At 40.4% G+C, this 11,062-nt stretch overlaps 1 protein-coding gene across 1 annotated transcript in view; it reads left to right on the top strand.

The window, feature by feature from the left end:
• Window positions 1-11,062, top strand: part of AGO3 (argonaute RISC catalytic component 3) — a 52,604-nt gene continuing 41,542 nt past the window's right edge. Inside the window, exon 1 of the mRNA XM_084609605.1 lies at window positions 1-258. Coding sequence (XP_084465731.1) covers window positions 240-258 — 19 coding nt within the window. The 5' untranslated portion in view covers window positions 1-239. The remainder of the gene's footprint in view (window positions 259-11,062) is intronic.

Genomic DNA, 11,062 nt, shown 5'->3' with positions numbered 1-11,062 from the left:
GCCACGCAACTTCCGCTCCTTGAGCTCCCGCTCCCAGCGCGCGCCGCCTGCGAGCGATCGGCCGGCACCGGCTGAGGGGAGGGAGGCCGCCCCGCTGCCGTCTGCCTCACAGCCCCGCTCCCCGGGCCGGCCGGCCGGACCCGGCGCCGCCGCGGGGGAGAGGCGGGACCCTCCGGCCCTGCGGGGAGAGGCAGGACCCTGAGCCCGCAGCCTGAGAACGGCCGCCCCCAGCTCCATGAATGGAAATCGGCAGCGCAGGTGGGGGGCCGGGGCGCCGTGGTGGGAGCCCCTGAGGCGGGGGCGAGGCGGGGGGCCGGGCCGAGCCGAGCTCTGGTGGCTGGGGTGGGGAGGGTTCGGTGGGGGGCCGCGGGCGCTGCCCAGGGTGGGAACTTGGGGGCCCGGCTGAGGCGGTCTCGGGGGCGGGGGTGAGTCTGGGGTGGAGGAGGCGCTGCTGGGGGGTTTCGGGGGGGTATCAGGGGCTATGCGGGGGGGGGGGCTGGCGTGAATGCAAGGCAGGGACCCAGCTCGAGGGGGTTGGCTGGGTGCGGGGAGCATTAGGGGTACACGGGGTCGGTGCGGGGGTCGGGGTGAGGAAAGGGCTGCCTGGCTGATGCCTTGTGAAATTACCCCGGAGTGTGTCTCACCGAGCTGGGGACCCACTGAAGCCCCCCCTGAAGTACAGGCCAAAGTGGGGCCCGGCTCAAGAGTCGATCTAAAGCTAGATTGCTCTGCTCTGACCCCCCAGGAGTGGCTTCGCCTTGGTAACCAGCCCCATTGTTGTGGGCGGTTTCCAGGAGTTGTTTCAGGCAGCCCCTGAGAACTGAGGGGGTGTGAGACAGTAATATCATGAACCTGCCTGTCAAACACTTGCTGAAGTTCTTGGGGGAGTAAGGACCCCTCTCTTATGGGATATCAGTGGCCTTTGCTTTTTACCAGTCCTGCCTGATAAACCCTTATTCAATTAAAAAGAAGCTGGTCTTACAGCAGCCCTGCCAAATTTACCAGTCTGGGCTCAGAATTAATTTGCCCTCTATCATGATGATTTTTGGGTTGGGGAAAAGATATTTTACTGAAACAGCTTAATATGCATTCTGGGTGAGAGGAATTTTGCAAAGTTTTGCTTATACAATGTTGTGTATGTTGGTTAAGAAATTGTCTGATTTCCCGTTTATTTGCTTATTAATCTTAATATGTGTGAATTTGAACAGGACAAGTTTTGTCTGACATTATTTCTGTTTAGTGATGGCTAGTTTCAAAACTAAAATAATTGGGCAGGTACTACTGATAGAAACTTAATCATAGGAAGTATAGCAGAATATTATATTTTCTTCCTTAGAGCTGTCTACACATGGTAAAAAGAATGGAATATCTCATAACTGAAATTTTCCAGTCCAAATAGTGTTTGCTATATTACGCAAACTGGCATGTGACGAGTCCTTTGAGATGTTGTTGCCATGAAAATTGAAGCTGTCCCATGAAATTGATAATCATTGAGCATGGGCTCTGTGTAGCTTAAAAGCTTGTCTCTCTTACCAACTTCTGTTGATGCAATAAAATATTACCTTGGCTCCGTCATTGATAAAGTGAGCACTTGCTAACATCTATTATATAAAACAAGTGAGACACATTATTAACAGTTGTGTAACTGATGGACTTTAGAACCTTTTTTAAAACTTTGTCTAATTGTAGCCTGGTCTGTTCATTGTGTAACCATGCTCACCATAAAAAGTATTTAATGTTTTCATTTTAGTGTGTGATCTTATTACAAATAATAACTAGTATATAGTTACTCAGCATTTATGCACCATGTATTTCATATAGTCTTTGGCTCCCTCCATGTTGTTAATGTGTATTTTTGATAAGAACAGATTTAAAATTTTTATTAAAGCTTACGTTAAAATTATATAATACACAGGTTGAGAAAAGAGTGTCTGTACATCTGGATATAGTGCTTGGATTATCCACAAATACAAAATTTGCTTTTAAAAGTCATATGGTACATATAGTACATAATCAGCAGTAACCCAAGTTTAGGTGAATAAATTTAAGAATACAGTTTTGATATTAGCATCCAAGTATTTATATCACCCATGAAAAGTTATACAGAGAGTTGGTTGTGGAAAGCAAAATATATAAATGAGTGAAGATTGTCCCTCAGTAGTTGAGAATTAGGGTAGCTTGTCCATATAGCAAATACAATCCATCGGGGAAGTATTTCAGTTACTTTCCTTACTGCGCTTCTCATTGGCACTCCAGCTCATTCCTCCTGGTATTGCCAATGTCCGGTGATGTGTTCGATGTAGATGTCCCTCAACCATCTGATGGCGTCCTACGTCGTGAGTTGCCACATCAGCCGAGCTGTTGACAGATTCTGCATTCCCACAACACTTGCTCCTTACTTGGGCCCATTGGCCAGGGCTCCAGTGATCAGCATGTGTGTCTGAACCTAGTAACCCTTAGCTCTCACGGTATCGGCCAGAGGGACGTATTTCTCCAGCTTTCGAGCTCGGACATCACAGAAGGCTAGGGTCCTGTTCTCAAAGGGCACTGTGATGTCCACCATGATGACCTTCTTCTGCTCCTTGATGATGATGACACTGTCTTGTTGCAGTTGTCTGTCAGTTCCGGGGATGGTGGAGTTCACGGCAACCTTCACTGCTGGTAGCTCTGACTGGGCAATTTTGGATGGCGTTGTGTCCCAGCTGCCAGGCTCTGGAATGGGGCTTGCAGCTAAACAGGACTTAGGGTAGTGTCTTGTTGGCATTGCTGCACTTCCTACATCACTTGTCCTGATTCCCGTGGCGGACGGCTCCATTCAGTGGAACGCAGTTGAGCCAGGCCCTGTAGATGAACCTCCAGTCAGCAAATCCAGTGAAGCTGCCCCTGGGAGGAAGTGGTTGCTAGTGTCCCACTTGCACGTCATCCTGAATGCCTTGTCCTGGGCCGGCTTCTGCTTCAGGTTTTCCACATACTGGCAGCGGATGGCATCCTTCAGGGTCCTCTCCAGCAGGATTCTGACTCACAGAGTGATGATTGTGTGGTCCGTGTTCTTCATCTGAGGCACCAGGACTCCCAGTTTCCGGCGTTCCTCACACCATGTCCAGCGGCAGACAATACACTTCTCCAGTCATTGTGTAGCATTGCAGGCACGAGTCCAGAGCAAAAATACTGTCCATTACTGCAGGGTGGATTTGGGTTAAATTAGCAGTCTGATCAAAAGTCTTTGCTGCCCCCACTTAAAAGCTAGCTTTTGTAATTTAGTAGTATGTAGATATAGGATATGACACTCACTGCTGTCTGAGACTCTTGGCAATGGAAATTTAGTTTTCAGTGTATTAAAGGATATTACCTCCAAGTGGTTCCCTGCATGAGCACTGGCAGGGAAAGCCAAGAGGAATGTTTTGTCTTAGGCTGTACTTATTCAGCACATATCAGGTAGCTGGATAACAAATGGAGCTTCAGGAATTTGTTAGGATTGTAATTCTTTTACTTCTAAAAGGCACCCACAACTGGAAAACATGAAAATGGGTTTGAACTCTCCTATGTGAAGAAGCATCTTCATCTCTTTTGCTGTACAGACACTTACATTTGTGGCTGATGCAAGGAGTTAAATTCATGGTGGATTTGGTCCTGGAAAAATTAGTCTGGATTATATTAATTGTAGCCCTGTTTAGTAAGGGATACGACTGATCTAGAGCCATTTTAGGTGGCCATGGATTGTATTGATCTGGTGGCATATTATTAATCCTGAATTTCAGCAATCTGAACATATTTAAAAAAAAACTCCTAGCCAGTTTTGCTGACTACCCTTACCCTCCCATGCTGAGTACATTATATCATGAGGATATGGAGAATGGGTCCATCCATGGCTATTAGCCAGGATGGCAAGGGGATGCAACACCATGCTCTGAGTATCCCTAGGCCCTGTTTGCCAGAAGTTGGGAGTGGACAGTGATTGCCTCTTCTGTTCATTCCCTCTGAAGAACCTGGCATTGGCCACTGTTGGGAGACAGAATACTGGGCTAGATGGACCATTGGTGTGACCCAGTATGGCCTCTTGTATGTTCTTATGATGTAGTTCCTATTTCTTCATAATAAGATTTAGTTTTGGTAAAAGAGGAAATAAAAAATACCCATTTTGTACAAGAGTTTGAATATCAACTCCTTAAACTATACCAATATCCAAAATAATTTGAGTCTTGTTTCACCTCATGTTGTTTTCAGAAGAGGTTGTGCTATGTAAATGTCTTGATTTATATCATTTACCTTAAGATCAATACAAACTTTGTAATAACACTTTAATGTAAACTTTGTTTACCTATCCCGTTATCTGTTACAAGGCTACAGTATATTTGCTTGTAGCAAAGTGCAACATTAAGGTAAATGCTCATAATCCAACTAGAACATCACGGTTATAAAATAACTAAAATAGATGAAAACTTTGAGGTAGGTGTACTGGAATGCACATGACAGAAGAACCAAGTGAACTGGGGAATAGGAATATGAGATCCAGATTAGAAAAGCTGAAAGATGTGGCACCAAGCTGTTGCTTGTAAGTAGTAGATTAATGTTAAATTTAACACATTTCCGGGTGATGGTGAGGCACTTGTGACCTTCCAAGTTAAATATGTTAAAATGCTGTTGTCGTGGAGCTTATTGTAGGGACTCGGGTATAAATGAGTAAATCAGCTAGCTAATCATTTATGTCAGTGGTTCATATCCAGGGGTCCGGGCCCCCTAGGGGGCCTCGAGCAGGTTTCAGGGGGGCCTCCAAGCAGGGCCAGCATTAGATGCGCTGGGGCCCAGGGCAGAAAGCTGAAGCTCAGGTCTTTGATCCCGGCCACCTGGGGCTGAAGGCTGAGTAATGTAGCTTCATGGGGGCCCCTGTGGCATGCCCCAGGCAGTTGCCTGCTTGCTACCCACTAATGCCGGCCCTGGCTTTTATATGCAGATATATATATTTATATATATAGTTGGGGATTGGTCCTGCTTTGAGCAGGGGGTTGGACTAGATGATCTCCTGAGGTCCCTTCCAACCCTGATATTCTGTGAAAACCAGTTACTGTGGCATAGGTGGGCCGTGGAGTTTTTATAGCATGTTGGGGGTAGGCTCAGAAAGAAAAATGTTGTCAACCTCTGATTTATATGATTTCAAAAACAGTGTTTTGCCGACTTAAAAGAAAGTTGTGGACTTAATTTGATTAAAAGGATCAAAAATTGTTTGGCCCTACTGTGGTGGAAAAACATTAATTAAAATATCAATATTACTAAAAATTAAACAGTAAAAATACATCTCTAAAATCTTACTGTTTCAGAAAATTTTGTATAGCAAGTTTAAAATGTCATTTAAATTACACAAGAATTTGATTTTTCTCTTCCTCACACTTCCTGTATTAATGACCAGTAACATGTTAGGACCACAATAAAAGACAAGCTATATCTTGGGGAAGAGGGGGAACACACTTTCTTAAAAGTTAAACTTTATTCAAGGGCACTTTGTTACTATGAGAGTTACAATGGAGCTTTCATCTGTTGGAGTGTTGAGACTGGAGCTGTCTGAATCAGAAGTGATATGATTTTTACAAAAATAAAAGGCCATATTTAATCTTGGTTTAAAAACTCTTCACTTTAGTTGTGGGGTGGGTGGCAAGTAGGTTATCTCTGGAGTAAATCCCAACTACTTATTTTTATTTATTATTTGGATTGATAAGAGCAAGGACATAAGACTCTGGGTGCCCTTAATATTTTGTATAAAAACACAAGTAACACAGAGAAATCTAGCACAATATACTCACACTCATGAATAACAGAGCTGAAAGAATTACTTCACCTCTTCCCAGTTCACCCCCTTAGATGGCACTCTAATTTCCAAAAGCTCTAGTATAAAGATTAGCTTTGCAGCCTGTGTGGAATGTCAGGAAACTCTACCTGTTTTCTTGCCAAGGAGAGTGGAAAGAGTGAGTTCCAAAGTTGAGGGGCCTCTGCCAATATTTTTCTCTCTTACCCAGTGAAGTTCTAGCAGTGTGGCAGGGGGAGAGATGTGGTATCTCCAGTAGGTAAGTCCATAGCCATGTAGTGCTTTATAGGTCAAAATTAGTATCTTAAACTTTACCTGAAACCCTGGAGGCCAATCAGTGCAGATAGCCAAGAACTCATGTAATATATTTGCAGTGAGAGATGAATTCTCCACCAGCATTAGCTTCTGAGTGAATTTAAGATGATGATTTAAGATCCTGCAGAGAACGCTATTCATTGGGTGGGTTGTGCTTTTGCTAATCACTTCTTAAACTCTGCGTGACTACCATTTAAGGAACTACCATTTACTGTTCTCTGGGTAATGTTATCTGGGAGCTAGACTAAACTGTGGCTGTCTTCTTCAGGGTAGCCATTCAGGTAGTTTTTACTTGGGTGTAGTTAGTCAAGGTCAATACTATACCCCCACGTGGGGTTACCTTGACTAGCTACATCCAGTTAAAAACTACAGAGGCCCCCCTCGCTCCCCAGATTTTATGAGTTAGCTATCTCAAGATCAACAGACCCTTTTTTTGCAGTGAAGCTTTAGTCTGTGGGAAAGCATTTATCACCTAAGGATCACCTGCATGGTCACCATTAGATGGTTAGTTCCAAGTGTTTCACATATTGTGCTGAATGCAACAGTTTTCTGTGAACTGTGCTCACAATTACTTTAAATTCAAATCAGATTTTTTTAAAATATCAAGTTCTAATAATTCAGTAACGTTGAAAGTTATAGCTTAAGGAATCAGTGATAATATAATATAGCCTAGTGTTACAATCAAATTAAAATTTAATGCACAGGTTATTGCGCATTTTATGGTGGATAGATTAGATATTACAATTATTTTTAAAAAAGCAATATAATTTGATCACCTTTGAGAAAACTTTGCAATTTGCTAACATGGCAAAGTCCAATAGGGTTCCATATATCCATGATCATAGATCAATTGCTTGATTTTCTGCAGCAGACTGCCAATTAGAAAATTATAACCTAATTTGTCTAGAAAGATTTAGTCCTAGTTGAAAAAAATTGTGCTAGAATCTTGTGTAAAAAATAAAAAGTACTTCAGCTTTATTAATTAATTCTTCTTTGAATTTGACCTGATTAACTGACCTGCGTTAATGCTATTTGGACAGCTTTCAGTGTTTTAGCATATGTCATTGGATGGTCTGAGTATTCAAGTAGTAGATCTAAGATTTATCTCGAAATGTGGAGTTCAAAATGCCAGAACACAGTGGTGAATTGTTAGGTTGTCAGGAATGTATCAATAGTTTATTTTCTCTTGGACAATTTCCACACTGAGCTGGAATAGACCCTATGATTGAATTACGATGCACAGAATTCACCTTTTACTTTAGGAAAGGAAAAGTTATATATTGACTCACTCACTTAGTTTTGTTTTAGAGAAATTGTTGAGTGGTAGTTCTTCAGCTCTTACTCTGTGTGCTATGAAGCATTTTTCTGAAACCAGGAGGAACTAGTCATTCATTTGCTGCTTCATTTGTTTCATTCATGTGCAAAGCCTGTTGCGAAGTGTGAGTAAATCAAGACATTTAATATACTTAAAAAAAAATAAGACTCCAATGACGTTTTCGAAGGTTTGAGTTCAGACCCAGTTTATCAAATGGAATTTCTGGCATAATGTTCAGTTTAACTTTTAAGTCTCTTTATTTGAATTTTTTCTCAGCTAGTGACAGGCTCTCTGATAGTTACATTGTCACCATGTTACTACATTAAGAGATTATCTAAGTGTCTAGATCACTCTTCTAATACAGGACCTTTAGTCACTAAAGTGGAACAAGTTAGGTTTAGTAGGGATAAGGGGCAATTAATTGCAAGCTACTTATATTTGACTCATAAATAGTGGTTAAGTGGGCAAAGTAAATTCAGTTTGAATCCTTGCTATTATCAAAGTTAACTTGAACTGGTTTTATTGGGGAACTTGTCAGTTTTGAAAACAGTGAATTTGAGACTTGGTAAATGCAAGGGAATAAATCGAGAACTAAATATTTTTCTTCAAATTAGTGGGTAGTTAAAGTATATGCAAGTTGTTAGTGAAAATTTCTGTTAAGTGCAAAATGTAATATAGTTCACAAAACTTGAAGAGAGATTACTTCAGTTTACTTTTTTGCAGTTAGTGGGTGGAAAACGCTTCAAGAATAAATTGGCTGTGTTGTGTTATGTATGGGCTTGCCATATAGACTATTTCCTCATAGTGTAGACAGATACAAAAGGTTTCAGAGTAGCAGCTGTGTTAGTCTGTATCTACAAAAAGAACAGGAGGACTTGTGGCACCTTAGAGACTAACAAATTTATAAGAGCATAAGCTTTCGTGGGCTACAGCCCACTTCATCGTCTGCATAGAATGGAACATATAGTAAGATAACAAATGTATTAGAAAAAAGAAAAGGAGTACTTGTGACACCTTAGAGACTAACCAATTTATTTGAGCATGAGCTTTCGTGAGCTACAGCTCACTTCATCGGATGCATACTGAAATGTATTAGAGCATAAGCTTTCGTGGGCTACAGCTTATGGTTTGTATGGTAACTTCCAACTTATTAGTGTGTGTGTGTGTATATATATATATATATCTATATATCAATATATAGATATATATCTATCTTACTGTATGTTCCATTCTATGCGTGCGATGAAGTGGGCTGTAGCCCATGACAGCTTATGCTCTTAATAAATTTGTTAGTCTCTAAGGTGCCACAAGTACTCCTGTTCTTTTTACAGATACAAAACTTTATGAAGTAAAGGTAAACGGCTTGTCTTTAAGAGTTTCTCATACTTTTTATTTTAAAAACCTAGTTTTTACAAGTTACTATTCTAAATTTAGCTGGTGATAACACAAACTTGTGCACTGCAGTGTTCACTCTAGCTTGTAGACGCCTATCCGGCACCAATGAGAATAGCATCAATATATTTATCTGACCAGAACTTGAACCAACACTGCTTTATCTAGATACTTTTTAAATAAAAGCAAACTTTACTTTGACGAGTGTTCAGGAAATAGGGATTGTGCTACTTTAGAAATAGTCTAATGTCATCCCGAAGGGTGGCTTTCAGGGAAGGAGGCAAGACACAATTTGTTTTATTGCTTAAGATTTCCAACGTTGCTAAGGAATTAGAAATCTGAAAATAACCTTCTAACCCTATATTCCCTGTTTCACTTTCACATTTTATTTTAACTTTTCTGTAACCTAGAATGAAGTCATGTTTTCCAGTAGTGATGGCATTTTCTTTGAGTTCTACAGACTGGGCCTCTGAGCCCAAGCTGAGGCCAGGGGCCCCATGAAAGGGAATCTTTTCCCTTGGGAGAGTTCTCTCCAGTGTGCATGGAACAAGCCCCAGTCTGAGGAGCGTGTGGCTGGACAAATCTGTCTTGTATTATTGAGCTGCAGTTGAATAATATTTTACCTCTTTAAAAACACTGTCTTCTCTTTAAAGCTGTTTGACTATCTAGTCAGGGATTTAAGGCTGTGCTTTACAGGAAGACTAAAAAAAACCAAACCTCTTAATTTTTTTGCTGTACACTTTTTTTATTCTCATTTTATAATTTTGAAACGTGTGGCAAATGGATAATCTCTTGCTGGAAAACAGCTGTTACACTCCCTTTGTGCGTATTCAGGTAAGAAAAGTCCTAGTAGGAACCAATATCTTGCCTCTTGGAAGTGTATAAATTTAATCAAATAAGATTTGGCCTGTAGTTATTTCTGTCCTATGTGCCAAACTCTTCAGTCTTCCCTAGAAGTATTTTCAGTAAAAATGCCTTTAGGCTGCTGTTTCTGTACCATTCTCACCCATGCTTTTACTCCTGATATTTCTTCATTTGGTTACCTGATAGATTTCAGTTTGTTGCTCCAAAGCACAGCAGAAGAGTTAGGTGCAGTTTTAATTATGTTTCAGTGAAAAGCAGCTGCTTGATGGGGGAAACATAATTTGTTACACAATCATGTTTGTGATTTTTCCTTGGTGAACCTTTAGGAGAGTATCTGTGGGGATACAGGCCTTATCCCCAAGCTATTACAGCAAATGGGAGTCATTCCATTGACTTTGGATGGGCTTTGGATCAGGTCCTATAAGAACTAAAATTTCTTACCCTTTCAGTAACAAATGTCCATAGTTTGCAAGTTTGGTTAGAGTAATGTTAGTATAGCCACAAATGCCAATTCAGTTGTAGTTGGATGGAATTAGTTTTTATTTATCCAAACCAAAAGCCATGTCTTTAATTCATTAGTCCAACTTTTTTAACTCTTTAAAATCAGAAAAAATTAATTTTGGTATAACTATTGTCCTGTAACAAAAGAATAATTTTAAAAGGTATTAATATTTAGTATTATCAGTTTTAATTCATTTTTGAAGGTTTTTTTTGGTGACTCACCTTTTGAAGACCAATTTTATCTGTATCTCTTGGAAATGGGTGACCTCACTTAAATACTTACCAAACTTGGACAAATACAAATTAGCATATTTTCCCATCACTGTGCATTGGACTTACGCAGGCAAGTCCCATAAACACTACTGGGAATTACCAGCATACATCCATATCAGGTGGAGTGTGAACTCAAGATGTATTATCTACTTATTTCTAAATGTGGCAGTAGTGAGTCACAGTAGGTCTTGAACTTTTCACATAAATGTATACTTGACTTGCCAAGAGCTGATTTGATATTTGTTTTGAAAGATTATTAGCCAAGATTTGTGTTGCTTGTCATGACTATTTAGTAATTTTAAGAAAAAATGAATTATTCCAAAATTCTTAATGAGTATTTCAGTAATCATTTACTTTGCCAGGGTGTTGTGAGGTTTAATTTGTTAATATTTTAAATGTATTTTGAGACACTAAAGTAGAGGAAAACAAAACTTTATTTGAAAAGTGATTTATTGTTTAACAAAACATTTAAATCAACGGGAACATAAAAAAGAATGAGTTTATACTTCCTCAACCATTGCCTCTTACAGGCTACGGGCTCAGAAGCAACAAGTTCTCATATTGCTGGTCTTAATTCTTTTTATGTTTATAGTTTCATCTACTTC

The sequence above is a fragment of the Lepidochelys olivacea genome (assembly GCF_965140295.1).
Source record: "Lepidochelys olivacea isolate rLepOli2 genome assembly, chromosome: 19".
Lineage (NCBI taxonomy): Eukaryota > Metazoa > Chordata > Testudines > Cheloniidae > Lepidochelys > Lepidochelys olivacea.
Note: the sequence above shows the minus strand (reverse complement) of the source record. Positions and strands in the feature narration are given on the sequence as shown.